Raw genomic sequence first — 19,572 nt, 5'->3', positions numbered from 1 at the left:
GTTCAAGGAGTGTTGTCTGCCTCTCAAGAGACATTGCAAAATAAATATCGAACCACTGCACACAGAGGCCGGTGCACTTGCTGGGTGAGGTGCGTTGGCCAGCTGCCCGCCTCGCTCTGGGAGCTAACGAACCAAGTGGCAACTTACTGTGGCTAATTGGTAGTGCTCCCTGTGGGAGCAACTTGGGAGGCTGCTGCAAAAGAAGAGGAGGAATATTCCCTTCCCCAAGGGTTTACACCAGGACTTTGATGGTGCTTTGGCCTTTCTGACCAGAGCAAGCCAACTGTTACCTGTCACTGCTCTCCTGGCAGGATGACTGCCCGCCTCCTGAAAGGTCAACATGCAGCTCTCCTTGATTGACATGAAGGCAATTCCGGGTGCATTTTGCACTTATTCTGGCTTCCTCTTCCCCAAGAGACACTGTCAAGGGGTGATTGCTAGGAGGATATTGGAGCTTCTTTCAAATTGCAGTTGTACATTTTAGTGTCAGAGGTCACAATTTGATCAAGGACTGGAGCAAACCATAGAGTCAGAGGTAGCAGTTCACTGGCATTGTCCATTCTTCACCCTTCTCCCGGCCCTTCTGTGTAGCTGGAGAGGATTTTGTTACACTAAACACAGAGTTACTCCTTCAATTTGACAAATTAGGGCAGGTCAAGTTAAGGGAGATTTTTATAGTAAGTGATTCAAATGTAATTTATCCTTAATTTAGGGGTGCAGTGTTTGAGTTAAATGTCTGTATCTCAGCATTAGTGCCTCTGCAAGCTGAAATTGTCTGGAAAATACAGTCTCAAAGATGACACCGCAACCCCTGAGTGTCAGCAAAGTTAAACTGCAAGCTCTTTAATGTTGCAGGAGATGTTATTTCCCAGAATACAAAAAAACGTTACCCCCTTGGATGGCATGTTTAGCTTTAGAAATGAGCGCTGCCATAGTACTGTGTGGCAGGAAAAGAGAACACATTAACTTGGAAACTGTGGCCCTTGTTTCCATTCTTGCTTAAGCTAACCAGCAACGCCCTTTTTTTTTTTTTTAAGTGCTGAAAATAAATACATAAAGTTTCCAAGCTGTAGACCTGAGCAAAGAGTACTTTGTGATCCATGCTCCAGACTGGCTGAGGTTTGAGCCCTCCCAGTTATTTGACTTTTGCCCTTGCTCCCTGCAGACTGGACCTGTTTTCAGACTGTGAGCCCTGTGGCCATAATCTGGTATCTTCTGTGGGTCTGTGCTGTCCCTCATCCAGTCTCTGCCTGGCTTGGTCATTCCTTGAGAGTTGTCAGGGTCTGAACATCAATCATGTAACAGCAGAGAGAACATACTTGCAAGGGTTGAGCGTGCTGTTAAATTGACAACAGTGGGCTCAGGATCAGACCTTTGTTATTAACACACTATGTCCACTGTGGATCTAGTGTTTCTGCACAGACCTCACCTAGACCTCGTGGAAGTCATTTGGGGTCTTTCTGCCGAGTCCAGCTGGCTTGCCCAGGCAAGGGACTGAACACTTTCCTTGCAGATTTGAAATGACAGTGGTTCGTGGTTGTGCCCTAGCTGGCTGGACTCCTGCTTGAAGGAAATTTGCTGTGCGGCTCAAAGATAAGCGTCAGTCCTTTAAAGCGGTATCACGGGTGACACATACACACTGTGGGATGGTGTAGGTTGAAGGACATGTTTTACTGATACGCTGTTGAACTGCCGAGTATAATTCACCTGGCGGTTTCATTGCTCATGAATAAACGTTGGCAGTACAAACTCATGCTGAATAAGCTTTTCTGCAACATCACACCATCTGCTGTGACAGTCTCCTGCCAGGCTGATGGGTGAGGTATCAGGATTTAGGACAGAAGAATTAATCACTCTTAATGAATAACTCCATTTACGAATGGTACAAATCTCCAACCTAGACCCTGGCATTTGACCCTGTTTGTGTAGAGAACCACCGACACGAAGCATCACACTTGGTTTTTCCATGTGGCAAGGCCATAGGAACCTGAAGCACTTTCTGTTGCAGATAAGCATGGGTGACCACAGTGCTCTGACAGATCCCTTGTTCTCCCAGGAAGTTCCTGGTGTGCCTTGGGGGATGCAGACCACACGGGAGCCATCTGAGATCGCATGTAACTGAATGCCAAGTCACTAAATTCTGATGAAGCTTATGCATGGCCTAGCCTTTGGACTTCTAAAGCACAAGTGGTAGGAAACTGAGGCAGCAGCAGCATACCGGTGACTTTCAGAATTGCCATTTTTGACTGGCAAAGTCAGACCTGGTTAAGATCCCATTTTAAATGTCCAAACCCAGTTTTGGCCCTTCCTGAGATCCTATTTAAATCTCGCTGGGCACCAAGGATGTCAGCTTTCCTCTGCAGTAGCCCAAGCTCTATGAGCATATAGGCTGTCCTTGCTTCAGACACAGCCGGAGTGTCGAGAATCATCTCTGGAGGTAGGCAGAGGTTGGTAATTTTTTTGTAAGCCAAGCATGGTTCCAAAGCAGCCATCCAGGCAGGAGCTTTCAGGCCAGGCAGGAGCACTTGGACATCAGAGCTTTCCAAGATAAGAGGAGCTGAGAGCAAGAGACACCCCTCAGTCCCTCCCTGTCCTGTTTACCAGTTTAGTTGTGGGGATTTTCGTCTGCTGCTCTGCCTTTATAGCCTGGTATTTCCCTGGCTGGTCACATGTTGTCCTTCCAGAGGTGACAGTGAGAAGGATTACTCCTTTTCTCACTTTATTGACCCCAATTCTCCCACTTTCTGCTGGCTGCAGTGCTTTGCTGAAGACAGACAGTGAGTTCGGAGGGTTAGGGCGAAGTATTGCATTACTTTATATTTCTGGACTGATTTTCCACTTTTCCTTTCTGTAGCACCCTGGGAAATGTTGGTCACTTTGTGTGAACAGAGGTTGCATTTACCATTTGCAGGACATGACCTCTGTTCCTCTGCCACTGAGGGTGGCTTTACTTATGTGCTCGGAAGGGGCAGCTGTCCCATGCCAGAGGAAAACGAGGATGCACTTGGGCAGCGGTGAAAATGGAGAGATGTCTCCCTACAAGCCTGCCGAGGGGCCAACAGCTTATCCTGCCCGGCACGAGCGTGATCTTTAACTTGGTTTGTACAGAGTTTGACGAGAGATGTCTCTATCTTGTTTTACTAGATTCCCTGATCGTAGTGGCTGATCGAATTGATGGACCGTACAACGTAGACACTGTAATAGGGACCATTCACATGAGGATCGCTGAAGCTATTTCTAACTTGCAAGAAAACAAAGATTCGATCACAGCCAAGGTAAGAGCGTGTGCCTGGGCCTAGCTGAGGATACACCATGTGTAACTGCCGGGACGAAATGTTTTTTGTGCTCACTATTCCACTGAACTAAAGGAGATGAAGGTTGAAAGACATCAAATGCCCACTCCTTTAATGATAGGAAACCACCCATCTTACACAGGCAAAAACTTTCTCAAGTGTTTCAAAATATTCCTCCCTGCCACATCCAGCCAGCCTCCTTTAGGTGCAGCCACACAAGATGGGACTGTATATGCCGTGTCTGTGGGAGGCATGGTGCCATTTGCTGTCAGGTGCCTCTGAGCCTGAAGAGTCCTGAAGTATTTGGGCTGAGCTGAGGCATTTACAGAAAATGCACAGTCCCTGGTGACAGGAGGCAGCTGCTTTAACCTGCCTTGGGGTGATGTTCTGCAGTGGAAACACTGGGCTATCAGGTTGTATCTGCGGGACAGAGTTGCACTCTGGCAGTCCATCTGGAGAATATAAAACGGGCTCTCCTGATGCTCACCTATCTTCCAAGAAGTATATCATGGAGCTCTCTTCTGTTGGTCGTCTGTTTTTAGCATATTTGTCCACTTAACCACAATCACCTCTGTAGCTGCAGGTCAGAGAAGCTTTGGGAACAGAAACAGCCATCCAGGGCTTCTGCTTTTTGCCCAGACATTCCCTAAAAGTCGTGCAGCTATCCCACAGTTAGGGCAGAGATGCCCTAGGTGAAAGGAGAGGGGCAGGTCCTAACTGGGTCTTGGAGAAGGGAAGGGCCAAAAGTATTGCTCAGCTAGGCTGGAATTCACTGGCACATGTCAGAGCACTGACAGCAGCATGCATCCAAGTACTCGCTTAGGTTTCTTTTCTGAGATGAAAAGCCATGTTCTTTCTTCCCTTGTTGGGTGAGACTGGGGTTGTCCACGTAAAGGCAAGCCCATGATGTGAGAAAACGTGGCATCGCCTGCAAAGAAAGGTGTTTCCAAGGGGCGTTTAGTAAATCTGGTAAAATGAAAAGGAGTGAATAGTCTACTTGGTGTTCGACTGGAGCAACCACACATGTTTGATAAGCTTCTCCGTATGATCTGGTGACCAGGTGAATGTGGCAGTCTCTACTGGTGGCACGGGTAGCAGAGGTCGGGAGGTGCAAACTGCTGCAACTCTAAGCTCTGGTTTTGAGTGTGGCAAAGTGATCAGGTAAAGGACATCGTTGTCAGATGAGCTCAGGACTGGCCCAGGCCAGTCCTGGGAGTCTTCTCTCTCAGGGCTGAGGGCAACAGGCTCAGGCTGCAGCCGAGGGCTTCAGATATTACCAGCCTAGAGCCAGGACACTGTCTGCCATTTGTGAGAAGAGACAGGAGTGGGCAGCCCTTGGACCCAGTGACACCCTCAGTCATGGGTTCTCCTGGGGTCTGGGGAAAAACTGGAAAGAAACACTTTTGGTACTGAGCCCTGTGTTCACTGCACCACGGAGCACTCTCCCTGCTTCCTCGCACTCCCCCTCACTCCCTGGGGCTCTCTGCCGGATTTCAGGCAGCAGGAGCTATCAAAGACTGCAAACTTCTATTTGCTGTCATTATGCAGGAGACTATTGATCACCTCAGTCCGCAGGACACGTGTTCTCTCCATTACTAATGGGCATTGCTCACCTAAAGCCCTTGGGCTAGCAAGAGCATTGCCTTGATACCATGCTGTGCTGGAGCTGCTGCAAGACCCACTGTCCTGGAGACCTCCTAGGGCTTTTACCTCCTGAAAGAGTTGTCTCCTGCTAACAGCAGTAATAGGCCAATAAGAAGGATACAGCAGTGAAACCAAATCGGGTTTGTCTCCTGCTAACAGCAGTAATAGGCCAATAAGGATACAGCAGTGAAACCAAATTGGGGTTTTTTTTGGTAGAACCAAGTTGAAAGTGCTCTACATGCAGTTTTCAAGATGGGGCTTTTTGCATGGAACAAAGGAGATGGATGAACAGATTGGCTTGGTGCTGAACTGCCACAGTCGTCAGATCCATCTGGTCACCAGGACAGTGCACCCCAGGAGGGGGCTTTCTAGGCTGAATGTCCCTCAGACCCACTGATGAGACCCACTGTCACCAAAGGGACTCTTGTCTAGGTTAGGACTTTGCTGATGGCTGTCAGAATCCACTAGCAAAAGCATTCAGGAGCTGGCACAAGCTGTGTCAGCAGTGCTTCTGTCTGAGGTCTTGATTTCTCAGCTTTAAGGGGACACTGTGCAACGTCAAATTTATCAATAGCTTCTGACAGCACCCTGGCAACCACAACAAGCTTGGAGCCATCTTTTCAAATCAGATGGCTTACTTTGTAAAGGCTGGCGTTCCCTGAATCAAACTGACAGTGCAAAGGCCCTCCTGACCTTTGATGCTTCATTCAGTCTGTCCGAGCGCTGCTTCCACCAGACGCAGTGAGGCTCAGTTACCTGAGTACTGGTCATCTGCAGCAGAGGTGTCGTTGCCTGGGCTGGTCGTACAGAGACTGGGAGAAAGGTGCTTCCAGGTCACCCTTCGTCTCTTCCTAGAGGCAGAATCTGAGGATTTATATCTTCAAAGTGCTTCTGCTCTCCTTTGGCTACAAAGCACGCCTGGGCAGGTAGTTAGGATGCTAGGAGGTACCTGAAGTTAGGAGGTGAATCAATTCGGCTTCTTCATTTGCCCCTGAAACATCCAACCTGATGGATTGTGACACATCTCGTGTCTTTGCACTCCCCTGGTCAGAGGGAGCATTCATTTGCTGAGTGTGGGTGCCGATTGCGAGAGTCATTGGGGTAGTCCCACCTCGGTCTGTTGTCCAAATCAACAAAGCTCACTGGTGTAAGGAGTGTGAGCAACTCCCATCTTGTTCTTCCCAGGATTTTATTTTTCAATCGTAACAGAAACAGATAAAATTGCTAGAAATAATTTAATATCAACATTGGCGACTCATCCAAAAACATGTGCTAATTTTGTGTTAGTGCTGAACATTTTGCTTGATGGCAGTAACCAAAACCAGTTGCAGCGTGCTGAAAACACATCCTGGCACAAGAGTAACCTGACCAGAAACTAAGCCAGAATCTTGGAGATCTTGCAGGTAGGAGAGATAAACATACTTAAGAATTAAAAAAAAAAAAAATAACACATAACTATGGAGTGCTGATTAGTTAAAGAAATAGTATCAAAACATGGAATAGAGAGTTTGGTTTGTTTTTCAGGTTTTCCAAGGCTGTGGAAATCCCAAAATCAGCACAAAAAGCTCCAGCAGCGAGGACAAGAAAAGACGAGGGAAGGTCGCGTTGGAAGCAAAATCCTCTGCGCAGGCACTGGAGATGCTGGTGAGTTTGCCTCCGAAGCCCCCTCCCCGCCAGTGTGCCAGTGCACTGCCTCCCAGGGAGCCCTGGGAGCCCGGCCGGTGCAGCGCTGGGTGCTGCGGGTCAGGTCAGACCACCCCGCAGGCTGCTGAATCATCTTTGCTGAAGACGGTCAGATCGGCTAGTGCTGGCGTGACCAAAGCAGATCTGATCTTACCGGCACAGGGTCAGGGTCTAGGTTGCCGATAACCAATTTCTCAGGGATTCGATGCCAAGCTTACCTGAAAAGGGTCCTTGCCATTGGTGTCATTCAGCCTCAGGCAGTCCAGCCTGGATGCTGCGGCCAGAGGTCCTCTTCCATGGAGAGTTTGGATTCTGATGATGGACGATGAGCTGCGGGATCTGCCATGGCCCCACATTTCAGAAGCTCCTCACTCATAGACACCTGCCTGTCCCACCCTGGCAAAGCCCTGCTGACGCCCACCAGGGCTGCTTATCAGCAGTGCTCTCATGGCCCAGAGGACGATCTTCGCCTGGTTAATCTTACAGTATCAGAACAGTCCTTAGCATTTAACCTTCAGCCTTGGGTGCTTGGGTTGACTGTTGATCTTTAGGGGAAGGTTGGTGACACATCCCTGTCTGCATAAAAAATGACTCTGTGATGGGAAAGGAAAAAAAAAATAGGCAGAATCCTTGTCCTTTCCACAGCCCAGGAGTGCCCCAGAGCTCTCCTGGCCCTGAGCATCCTCTTTGTTTACAGGTTTTAGATGCCAAAGGAAACCTGACAGCTCTCAAGACTTACTGGATCACCCTGCCCAGCAGCCTGTGCAAAAAAGTAATGGCCAGCTCAGCAGCGGACGACAAGTGTTGGAATGGGATGACCAAGGGCAGGTATGGAGAGGGTCAAGGTGCCAGGATAGCACTGTTCCGGGGTGAGAGAGGGAGGGTTTGATAAAAGGCACTTATACATCATCTCAGCCAGCCCCATTTGTTCAGCTAGAGCCGAAAGGTCTGTCCCTGTCCACAGAAATTCTGCATTTTCTGAAAAACTGGTACCTGGGAATGTCAAACCTGCTGTCATTTTGCTGGATGTTGGAGGCTTAAGCATTGAAATGCATTTGCCATGAAATAACTGCTTACTTTTGTACTAATGAAGCAGTTTTGCAATTCCACATGCATTCAGAAGGCGGAAGAGCTGGATTTACCTCACAAACTCCAGAGTCATTGCTGAGAATTGCATACACGTCTTTCGGTCCATACCTGCTCTGAAATGCTATTCCCTCATGAGAGGAGCCACCTGGGTGACATCAAACAGCTGCAGAAACACCTCCCACCCATGGCTGACAGTTAAAGGATGGCTGTGAGGGGAGATGGGCAGCTGCTGGACGTGCACTTTTCTCCACTTCTCTCCAGGGACCTGCTGGGCTGGTCTCTGCCAGGCTGGAGCCGGCGCCTTCAGTTCTTCCGTATTTCACGTCATTGCCAGCAGTGCCGCAGATCTGCAGGGGCACTGCCGAAGGGAGCAGCACAGCTCTGTTTGCTGGTTGACAGCTCCCAGTTAACTGAAGCTTCCCTGAGGTCCTGTCTGGTCATAGGGGGCTAGGGGCATTCAGTCATTCCAGGGTGTCCGTCCCCACAGGGTTTAACCGGGGCAGGGATGAAGGTGCTCCTCAGCCTCCCATATGGACAGAGATTTTCCATAGGGGAGGGTCACTGTGGCTTCACAGATACCAGCCTGAGAGCAACCCCTCAGCCTCACGCACAGCCTTTCCTGCAGGAAACCCCTCCCCGTGCTGGGACAGTGATGCTGCAAGGCCACCAGCCACCTCCTGCAAGCTGAGGTGGCCTCAGGGCAAGCCCCAGGTTCTGACAGGGGCTGGCCATGGCAGCATGGCTCAGCGCTCTGTAGAGCTGGCTGCCTCGCAGTGAATACCAGCATATGGAGGCTGTTTGACAAGCCAGCACCACTGACCGCAGCTTCTCTGGGGTTCAGAGAGGCTGGATTATCACTGGTGTCTGTAATGGGGAGAGGTGAGCTTAGCTGGGGGAAGACATCTAAACCTGTCGCCTTCCTTTGCAGTTACCTGCCCGAAGTGATGGGTGATGGCTTAGCTAATCAGATTAACAACCCGGAGGTGGAGGTGGACATCACCAAGCCAGATATGACCATTCGCCAGCAAATCATGCAGCTAAAGATCATGACAAACAGGCTGGGAAATGCCAACATCGGGAATGATGTGGATTTCCAAGATGCAAGTGAGTTTAGCAGAACTGGAGAGGTCCACAGCAGGCGAGAGGAGCCGAGTGGTCAGTCCTGGCAACCTGCTCAGGCCTCTGTGCAGAGCCTGCAGCTGGGCCCCTTCGGCAGAGAGGGGTTGTGGTGGCCTGGCTTTTGGCTCAGGGCTGCTGGGGGTCTGCGTGAGTGCAGCCGACTTGCTGTGGGCTGGCTAGAGGCTGTGCTGCTCTCGGTGCCTTACTGAAACCTGGGGTGCTCTCTCCAGTCCCAGCCCAGCCCTGCTGACGGGTCATGGCTCCCGTCTGCTCTGGACGTTTCCAGCTACTGCAGAAGCGGGTGGTTAAAGTCAGCGGGAGACCGGGTATGGGTTTGCATCCCATAGCAGGGGATGCAGAGAGGAGGAGGTGGTTGGGGCAGGGCTGGTGGCTAGAGCTGCCCAGGGTTGCAGGGACGTCGCCCGCCATAAGGAAGGCAGTCGGGGCTCACCCCATGTTTGTCTCTGCGCAGGTGATGACATGAGCGGCTCCGGGAGTGGTGACAGCTGTCCTGATGACGTCTGTGGCAAAAGACTTTCTAAGAGCCCCAGCACCAGACAGCCGGAAACGCACGCTATTCCTAAGCAGTCTGGACACGGCATCAATGGGGCCAGCAGCAGATCTTTGCCTTCTGCCTTCCTCCTCCTCCTTTCGGTGGCTTTCATTGCCGCACAGCACTTGTGGCGGTAACTCACTAGCACAGCCAGGAAAGAGACTGCGGCCGAGGGCTTCACTTTGCCAAAATCAACCAACCAACCAACCAAAGGACATATTTAATTCACCTTGGCAAAAAAAAAAGAAAAAAAAAAAAAAAAGGAGGGAGGAGAGAAAGGTTTCAGTTGTTTGCTATTTCTGGCAGTGCTCGAGCTGCTTTCTTCTTTCTTGGTCTTTTCCCCAATGCTGGGCCCTTCTTTCCGTACCTCATTGTTTTACTTTTGTTATTGCCACAAACTGGCTCTCGGGGCTGAAACAAGCCTTTGTAGAGAGGCCTCCGGCAGAACCCGGCCGGCCCCTCCGAGGGCAGCTCTTCTGCTGCTTCCAGTGGAATATGCAATTGCCCTGATCTTGTTACCCAGCTGCTGGCCAGAGCGCTGCTTACCATACAGCTGCCGAAAGCACGACGGTGCCGAGAGCAACACCGCTTCGTAACGCGGAGAGACTGAGATCGTCAGCGCTGCTCAAGTGCTGCATTCAGGGTCTCTTTCGGGTTTTTCCTCTGTACTTCCTAGGCAGGCAGAGATGACCCCTCACTTCCAGCGATGTACGTAGGAGAGTGAGCAGGTTTGGTGGGTTGAACTGAAAACAGTTTGGCAGTGGCTGTTGGACCCAAAAACGCAGAACTTCCTTTTTCTTTGGAAAGGTCGCAAGTGGGTTTCTTGACTAGAGCTCGTAGCTGACGACAATTTGAAATGTAGGTCTCCTACATCTAGGTGACTGGGAATGATTGTTAGGGGTTGGGGTTTGGGGTATTTTTTCTTTGCATGCTAGTTGGAAAGCCATTTTTTACCCAAGTAATAATGGTCCAATTTCTACCTGCAGTGCAGTACCGTCGTAGGTAACAGAGAGATGAAAATATGCACAGTGGGATTCTCCGCCTGACAGAGAGTTGTGCTGCCTCCTCCTCCTCTGGCCCCAGCCGTGGATGGGAATCCCGGTTTTTATTGGTAATGAGAAAGAACGGGGACTTTTTACTAACTGGAGCATTGCTACTGGTTGTGAGAGCTCACACCGGGCCTGTGTGGGAGTGACCCCTCAGGCAGCTGCCTTGAGGCAGAGAGGGGCTGGTGGTGATGAGCCCTGGGCAGTGTCCCTACCCAGGAGACTGACCCCAGGTAGCACCTACCAGGGGGATATGGGGACGGGACATGTTTTGTTTGGGATGTTTTTGTTTTCTTTTGGTGTTTGTTCCTGTTGCATTGTAGGTTTTTAAGTGAATTCCTGCTTTCCTTGCCCCTTCCTCATCCTCCCATACACCTTCCCTAACCGCTGCAGGGATGGGGTGAGGCCGTGGGTCAGACACCCACCAGCAGCCCCGTTTTGGCTCAGGGAAGGGCCAGGCTCACCCTCTGTCACCCTGTCCCACCACACACCAGCCTCTGGGTCATACGGGCGGCTGCCCTAACCCCAAAATGCTTGGCGGGGTGGACTCCGTGCCAGGTTTTGGGACTCGGGGTGGCCGGTAAAAGGTATAAATATCCTCACGTAGCTGTAGGAGTGTCTGTGCTTGTGGGGCTGTGTACTTTGGGGCTTCCAGAAGGCTTCTGTACCTGACAGGTACAGCAAGCATCAGCTGGAGATGTAGGTTTAGCAGATGTTATAGATACAACACAGTCACTGTGTTGGTTGGGCCAAGAAGCCTGCCCAGGGTCTGAGCTTCACTCGTACGGGGTTGGGTTTGAGTTTCAAGTGTGTTTGTACTGCAGGTGAGAGGGAGGGCGGAGGCGTATCCATCTCCTACTTTACTGGTCTGCAGAGCACATCTTTGAGCATTTCTTCTCTGTCCTGCCAGAGGAGACGTGTCTTTGGGCTGAGCAAACATCATGGGATTAGGGTTTGGCTGTTTTCTAAGAAAGGGCAAAACCAAACATTTTTAACATTAGCAGTTTCTAGAGTGTGCAATTTAAGGGAAGACGAGAACATGAGCAAGGTAATGGCAAAAGCTGGTGCAGGCGGGCGCGGAGGGAGCTTGTCGCCTGCCCTCCCTGGGGCCAGGTAACAATGCTGACGGTGCCTCAGGCTAGGCAGAGATTTTTAGGCCATCTTTGACTGGCTTCTCCAAGTCACAGGGACTAACATTACTGACTTGTTATCCTGTCTGCCTTGTACTCGCCTTCTTATAAGGTTAAAACTGATCTAATCTCGTAAGGTTTCAGAAATGAAAGCCAGGATGCTGGACGTTGGCTAAAGGACAGACAACGCCGCTAGACCCATCAGAACCCAGAAGTGGATAAATACAAGTCACGGCTTTATACAGATTTATTTAATTCTAGAAATATGGCAAGTTCCTGTTACTTCTAGTGCTCTAAAGATTTCCTTTTCTTTTTTTTTTTAAACCAGAAATGCCAATACAAATTTAGCCTTCAGTTACAGAAACCCTCACAACCAATTCTGCAGGAAATTTACATCCAAAGCAAAAAAAGACGGAGAGGGGGCATTAAAACATTGTACCCTCTTCGAAAAACGGTTGGATTGGATTGGAGTTTTAACACATGGATGCCAAGGTCAATGTTTCACTTTGCAGAATGGGAGACAGAAAGGAAAGTCCTTGTCATTTCCATTTCTGTGCAGTTAGCCTTTGCTGTCAGCCTGTTACCCTCAAAAGATTCTTATGGGCCTCAAGGGGAACACATCTTAAATGTGAAGTCAAGAATTTACTGATTGTCCAGTTAATATTTTCACAATTTAATAGCCCAAATTTTTGGTCCTCTTACAATAATAAAACTTAATAGGCCAAATGAATAAGGCAAAGCCTCAAGGATACAGTAAAAACTGTTTAGGCAGGAGAAACCCTTCCTGATGCCTTTCCCCTTTGGCTGGGGTTGAGGTCCCACTTCAGTGTCCCTCTGGGCCCCGAGGGTGATGGCTTCAGTCCTGCTGGGGTTAGACCAGTGTCGGGCGGTCGAGGGCAGCACCGGGGACTCTTCCCCCTCTTTGTCAGAAGGCGCGTGATGTTGGTGGAGGCGCTTCCTCCCTCCTCGGCCCTGGGTCCGCTTGGGTTTATTTTGTGTAACTTTTCATGCGATCTGCCTACACTGCTGCTTTTTGTCAGTTCCTGGTTATTCAGGTTTTCTGTTTTCTTCATCACCCTGAAGCAGTTTCCCCGACCTGCTGTAGTTTGGTGGCCTGGGACTGTACTTGGCCATGCTACCTTCCACTGGGGAGCCACAACGGCCGAGTGCCCCCAGATATTGACTCGGTATCGCTCTAAACTAAAGCAAACCGTAGTTACCCGACAACTAGACAACCACTGGCACAGCTCAACAAGCTGAAGTCAGCCCAGGCCGAGACAAGCCCTGAGCCTGTGCCTGGGCTGGCACAGAGCCTGGGACCTTTCAGTGCTTATAGATGACATTTCCCAGGCTACTGCCTGCTTAAAAATGTTGTGACAAACCTCCCCAGCCCCACAGTGGTGTTGGGCTGAGGGCTGCAGCCACGGCGGGGGCTGGCAGCTGCTGTGGGTTGGTTACATGAATGGGGAGCTCTGGGGAAGGGGGGAGGCTGGGGAGGAACATTTACTTTGATGTTATCGAGATGGTGATTTGTGGTGTTCTGGTTTGAAAAGGCCTCGTACTTCACAGAGATGCAGAGGCGGGTAGTGGTCTAGGAAAAAATGTTAACAAAGACCCCTGTCCCTGGAAAGAGAAGAACCAGAAATAGTGGATTTCCAAGTGTCTCTGTCTTTCAGCCTGCTCTTTTGTGCCATAACGTGTATGTTTTAACTAAGGACGAGGGTCTCAAAAGGCTTTGAGAGCGCAGCTACTTATCATTTACAAATGACAAACTGCCTGTTGTTTTCCGGTGGGCTTGGTAGGGGCTAAGGTATAGCAAAATATCTAAAGTCCACCTTTGCTTTAAACAGATGCATTTCTATCTGCAGGAGTAAGAATTATTTCACTTACTGGCATAGCTGGACAGTTATCTGTTTCTTTCTGTTACCGAGGTACTTGTAACTCTCTTGCACTGTTTATCTAAAATTGAAATATGTTCTTTGAGTCCTTGTATAAATAAAAAGGCTGGAGACTTAAATCTGTATTTACAGGGCAGTTTTATTTGTTCTCCATTTAAGCTGAGTTCGGAGTTTTCTTTCTTTTTCCTTGTTAAGTCACAGATAAAGGCCAGGTCAGGAGGCCCAAGGAATGAAATCGTGCGTTCAGCCACAAGGTTTGTAACGGGCTGATGCCGGTGTTGGCGATAGGGGTTTTCCTGCATTCAACCCTGTGTAATGTGGAGGAACAGCTGCTAGGGTTGTATGGATGTGGTATGTGTGGAAAGAAGGTGAACCTGACTTGAGTCATTGAAGCAAGTATGCTAAATGTTCTCTTCCTCATAGAGATGCACAAAAAGTCATGGCATAATAGTACGAGCAATCAGAAATACCCTTGGTATTTGTCATTACAAAGTGTTGTGCTGATTATTTACCATGTCCTTGTAGTAGTGCAGCTGTTGGCAAGGTTAACAGCCAGCAAAGCAGACCACTGGGCTATCACAGTGACGTGGATGTTTGATCTGGAGCGCGTTACTTGAGACTGAACTGATGCAGCAGAAAGGTTTGTGCTTCAGCTCTGCCCTGTCCACTTCCAGCAGTGGGTGAATGCAGGAGGCAAGGTAATGCGTCAAAAGCCACTCGTGAAGTATCTGAGAGAAACTTGGTAACTGGAAACTACTAAAAGTGTATCTGTCTGCCTGGAAGCAAATATCACTTAAATTTAATAAATTGAGTGATACCCTTGAGTGAGTAGGTATTTCTTTAGTTTGCTGTCCTGCTATTTTGTAAATAGGATTTACAGCTATTTGCACCACATGCACACATTTATATAAATACAGACAAGTGTAGAAGTGTTGGTCTTCTCCTAGGAGAAGTTGTTTGCAGACCAGTCACCTCCTTTGCCTCCTCTGTCAAATTATGATCTTAAATAACAGCCACGTACAGCTGTGTGTGTATTAAAGGTGTTTGAAAACAATTCTGTCAGTTTGTAATGCCACTGAACACGCCATGTTTGCAAATTCACTGCTAAGAACTTGCAGAAGGCGCAGGGTGTGGTAGAAGCTCAGCTCAGCTCCTGTTTCCCTGCAGCCACACGCAGCCCTGCTTCCCCGAGAAGGGAAGGGTTCAGGGACTCTAACAGCAGCCCTTTACCTACAAGGAGCTCACCAAGGCGACGGGGCCAGGCACTTGAGAGCGCTGCATGGCAAGAGGACGAGAGACAGCCAGCATAACCAGGACTGTTTGTACAAGGTGTTTGCACCGTACCCCAACCGGCAGTGGCACCAAGACCAGAAACCCCCCCAGCAAAATCTGGACTGGAGCATCAAACCTTTTCTAGCCAGGGGATGAGACTATTCCCCTGCAGTTCAACCAGCTTCTTGCAGAGGAGGCAACTGTCTTCGCTGCCAGGAGATGGCATTTGTGTTTAGCTTATGATCACTCTCCATGTAATGATAAAAGTACCCTGTTCCTATTTCCTCCTCTGCACGGGCACACGATACAGGGCAGGCTGCTGGGAAGGAACAGTATTTCAGGCATGAAGGACCGCAGGCAGGTAGCTAGTAAACATCCATAGCCTCGTAGCGAGGCAGCATGGGTGCAGAAGCAGTGCCATTTGTTGGTGCTAATGGCGACAAGAACGCTGCTCTGGGATGGTGGCACCTGGGGACCCCCTGGACCAGCGCTGGGGTGAGCTGCAGGGAACTGGTAAGCCAGTAAGTCACACCAGGCATGTGTGGCGAATCCCGGAGCAATCTGCTGGGCTGCTGCCGCCCATACGGATCGGTGGAGAGTTCATGCCACATCAGGCGTGACACCACGCGAAATAAAGACCACCGTTTTGGTAACAAGAGCAGGCGCGATCGGAAAACTCAGCACAGTGGCCAGTGTTCAAAGTGAGGAGTGTTCTTCCCGTTAGCCACCTTCTTTTAACAGAATAATGCCTCTAAACAGGTTTTTGGGCCACACTAAAGCTAAGTATAACACACAGAAGCAAATACTAGGCACTTGGGAAGGAAATCAAAGCAGTGAAATACATTTTTTCTAAGGGTGAGACATGATACTGCACAGCAGAAACACAGCTGAGGAAGTGCTGAGGATCCTTGTGCCCTGCTCGTGTGGGACGTGGGGCGGAGGGGCTGGCATCCCTGCCTGTCCTGCACAGCTCAAACGTGTGTCCGCACGCTCACACGTAAGATACTCGCTGCCCTAGCAACACACCAGCAATTTTGCTGAAGTCCAGAAAAATTAGCGCTACCGTATCTAGCTAGCCTAGTAAATCATTTTCTGGGTACTCAAATGATGCTTTTGTTGTAGGTGAGGGGCAACTAGGCGGTCTGGAGATGATCAGATCAGTATGTCATCAGTGCACCAATATTGCAGCAGTGCTGACCCCAGGAGCAGCCTTCCCGTGAGGAAGATGATGAGGGTTTTATCTTCTTGTAAGAAGCTGCTGTAGGGATAGGGCCTGTACAAATCCAATTGGTTTACAAATGATCTGTGGGCTCTGAAAGTGTTTTTAGCTTTTTAAACGCAGCTCTCAGGACCCAGCAGGCACTAGGACCTGTCTGAAGCCTTTACTGTACAGAGGGATAAATATAGCCCAGCCCGGCTGGCTGCCGAGCAGCGCAGCCCCTACGCATTGCTGGGGGAAAAGCAACCCGCACCCCGATCTCCTGACATCCCACCGCCCCGGGGCTGTGCCGTGGCTCCAATGCCGGGCGAAGGAGGCCATCTGGGAGCTCTGCAGCGGGGCGGTGGTGCTGCTGGTGACGCCGCGGCCTTGGCTGCCGATGCTCCAGCTCTGCAAGGTGACCGCCTCGCTCCTCATCAGCAATGCCAAGGCAGCCTGTGACGAGGACCTGCTCGCCCGAGAGGGAGTCACCTTCTGCGTCAATGTCACCAGGCAGCAGCCCTTCCCCGGCCTCCAGCAGGTGCGGGGCATACGCGTACCTGTGTTCGATGATCCAGCTGAAGACCTGTATCGGTATTTTGAAGAGTGCAGTGATGCTATAGAAGAGGCTGTGAAGAGCGGCGAGAAGTGCTTAGTTTACTGTAAAAATGGCCGCAGCCGATCAGCTGCCATTTGCACTGCTTATCTGATGAGACACCGAAAGATCCCGCTCAAGGATGCATTTGAGGTACTGTGCTTATATGCAGATTTATATTTAGACATCTTTTGGGTAAGAAAGAAATGCATTTCTTATGACGATTTCTCATAGAATTATTTTGGTGCTCTCACCTGTTTATTAGCAGTTACACAGATACTCAACATTTGGATAACAATGCCACTGTAAGCTTTTTCAGCCCCAGCTTGGGCAAATAAGCTTTCAATGTGAGGTTTCTGGGACAAATATAATTACAACTGCAAATAGGCTTTAAGCAGTGGTAGCAAATATGCAAAGTTGGTTGTTTTGTGAACATTTTCCCTATTGTTTGCTTAAAGACAGAGACATAAAGAAAATGAGTGAAATGGACGTGAGGGTGCGCAGAAGTTGTTTTGCAGTTGTTTCGCTCTCATCACCAATGTGACAGCTCAGCACAGCAAAGAAACATCGTCTGTTAGGCCTGCTAAATAGCCAGGGACTAGCTAGCTATGAGCAATAGCATCTCAGCTTTGTTCAGAAGCCCACCCAATACATATGACTCATGCTTTATGGTTTTTTTAGTCTTCACCCATTTGGTAGGTCTGTCACTGAAATCCCTAATTTAGGTAACCGTTTTGCTGAGTACTAGACAGAGTAGTGCAGACAGGTGACCAAGTTTCACGCTACCTTAAACACGGGTGATGTCACCACACTTTGTGAGAGACATTCACATTTCCAGCAAATTCAACAGCTCCTTTTCATGCCTTGCCCATGAATCCCTTCTGTAATAGGGACCACATGCCAGGAGGTCTTAGCAAGCACAGAGTGAGGTCAGCTCTCTAAAATATCTGTTTATTATTCCATAGCCAAATCAAACCCGAAGTAGCTCTTCTCAAACATCTAAGAGGAAAAAAAAAAAAATCTGTTTGCATGATACCTGCCCTTGCTTCTACAATGTCTCTCCTTTTTCCTAGACTGTGAAGACTGCCAGACCAGTAGCAGAACCTAATGCAGGATTTTGGGCTCAGCTGCAGAGATACGAAGAAGATTTGCAGATGCCAAAGCAGTCTGACCTGCTGCGCAAGGGACTTAAAAATAGGAATGTGTGAAGAGGTTTTAAAGAACGCTAAGTGGCTTGCTACAGATTTTAAAAAAAAAAAAAAAAAAAAATCACTTCATATATCACCTATACATAAAATGCCTTTCTCCCCAAACTGAGTCGATGGTTCATTAAATTCCTTCAGAGTGTTAATGTTGAAGACTCATGGGGAAGGGACAGATAAGCAGGGAGAAACAGAAAATGGTTGGAAGGACTGTAAACAAACCAGAGGAAGGCATGGTACCTTCAGCATTTATCTTCCCCTGAATGACGCTGAAAACGATAACAATTTATTGAATGCATGAATGAGTTACTACATAGGGATTTTATTCTTGGTTTTTAATTAAACTTCCCAGTGATGTCACTAGAAGACCTGATGCCAGATGAAGGAAGTTCTGAATTTCTATCTATCTCACCTACTGGATCATAGTTCATGTTCATGAGCTGACACAACCTTTGGTGAGAAAGTGACACGGGAACTGCTTAGTCTCTGCCTGAGTTCTGCATTTTCCTTACTTTCAACTAGACCAAAATACCATCACAAAATTACCTAAAAATCCATGGGACAGTATATACAGATGATGGTAAGGAGTTCAGCTCCCACCATGCAAGTTAAGTGCCTTTTCAGCTTTTGAAATTAGTCTCCAAAATACCAAAACATGACTTTAAAAACAATAGTTGATGGCGGAGGGAAGAAGATGACACTGGCAATCTAAAAGTAATCCTAACTCTTTTAAGCCTAACAAGATCTATCAGGGCCCAATTCATGCTTCAAAGTGTCAATTTACAAGTCAGCTGTATCTGCATGCAAGCAACATGGCTAAATCATTTCTGCTAAGACTGCTTGCAGGTTGCCCTGTGAAATTATCTATTGGGACATCAAGGAAGCGGCGTGAAACTTCTAAATCAGACTACAGTTATGTTTGTCATAAGACATTAAAAGTAGAAACACCAAGGTATTTTGTCAAACTGTATTAGTACATTTATAATTTAAAAGGGACAAGTTATGAAACCTGTGAACCTGCAGTGTGAAATTTTATTCCAGGTTGCTCAAAGCATCAATTTGAAGTAAAGTTCATTGTTATCTGCCTAAGTGCTTACACAAGGCAAACATAAACTACTCCGCTGCTGGGAGCATAAGGCAGAAATTCTAATGATGGAACAACAACAGAGAATAAAGCCACTGGGGAATTACATGAATTAGACAATTCAGATGCAGTAGAAGTTCCCAGGGTTAAAGATTACTCAAAGGTAAAATAAGATTATTTTAAAAGCTGAAAACATAGAAATAAAAATAAAAAATTGGGGCTATCGTCTTCTTGGTTATCACAAGGCATTTTCACATCAGATGCCTTCTCCACTCCCAGCTGTGTTCAGTTCATTCGGTATCATTTATCTTTGGTATCTTACAACCAACAAGAAATTTGTTGCACATCTGCAGATTTGGAGGTGAGTGGTTGTTGGGGAATTTTTTTGTAGCTTTTATAAATCTTGACTATCATACGTAATATGAATTTCAGTATAACATGAGACTTCAAGCCCACAGTATATAGCATATAACCTTATTAATGGCCAGGATGCCACTCATCAAAAAAATCTGTTTCAGTCAGTCAGTGAAATAAAGTGTATTTCCTGTCAAAAGCTAAAGCTGCTAAACAAAAGTAGGAAGCTAAACATTAATGAAAACACAATGTATTTCTAACTGTGAGGCGTATTAACTTGCAGTCAGCTACCGCATATCAGTTCCGCATTTTTGAGTCAGCTGAAATAGAAACAGTTGCTCTTGATTGTCAGGATACACCGCACTCTGTGGTTAAATTTTACCAGGCTTCTCAGCACGCAGAAAACCTTCAT

The 19,572-nt window shown here is 48.3% G+C and overlaps 2 protein-coding genes across 2 annotated transcripts in view; both read left to right on the top strand.

Moving 5' to 3' along the window:
- Positions 1-9,641, top strand: part of GPC1 (glypican 1) — a gene marked incomplete at its 5' end in the record, with an annotated part of 28,128 nt that extends 18,487 nt beyond the window's left edge. Inside the window, 5 exons of the mRNA XM_009705847.1 lie at positions 3,145-3,275; positions 6,462-6,581; positions 7,318-7,448; positions 8,638-8,813; positions 9,301-9,641. Coding sequence (XP_009704149.1) covers positions 3,145-3,275; positions 6,462-6,581; positions 7,318-7,448; positions 8,638-8,813; positions 9,301-9,518 — 776 coding nt within the window. The remainder of the gene's footprint in view (positions 1-3,144; positions 3,276-6,461; positions 6,582-7,317; positions 7,449-8,637; positions 8,814-9,300) is intronic.
- Positions 9,642-16,325: 6,684 nt separating this feature from the next.
- Positions 16,326-17,728, top strand: DUSP28 (dual specificity phosphatase 28). Its single transcript, XM_009705846.1, has 2 exons — positions 16,326-16,673; positions 17,594-17,728. The coding sequence occupies exons 1-2, from the start codon at positions 16,326-16,328 to the stop codon at positions 17,726-17,728; spliced, it is 483 nt and encodes a 160-aa protein (XP_009704148.1).
- Positions 17,729-19,572: the final 1,844 nt, after the last annotated feature.

The sequence above is a fragment of the Cariama cristata genome, unplaced genomic scaffold, assembly GCF_000690535.1.
Source record: "Cariama cristata isolate BGI_N322 unplaced genomic scaffold, ASM69053v1 scaffold25778, whole genome shotgun sequence".
Lineage (NCBI taxonomy): Eukaryota > Metazoa > Chordata > Aves > Cariamiformes > Cariamidae > Cariama > Cariama cristata.
The sequence above is the reverse complement of the archived record's forward strand: the minus strand, read 5'-3'. Positions and strand labels throughout refer to the sequence as shown.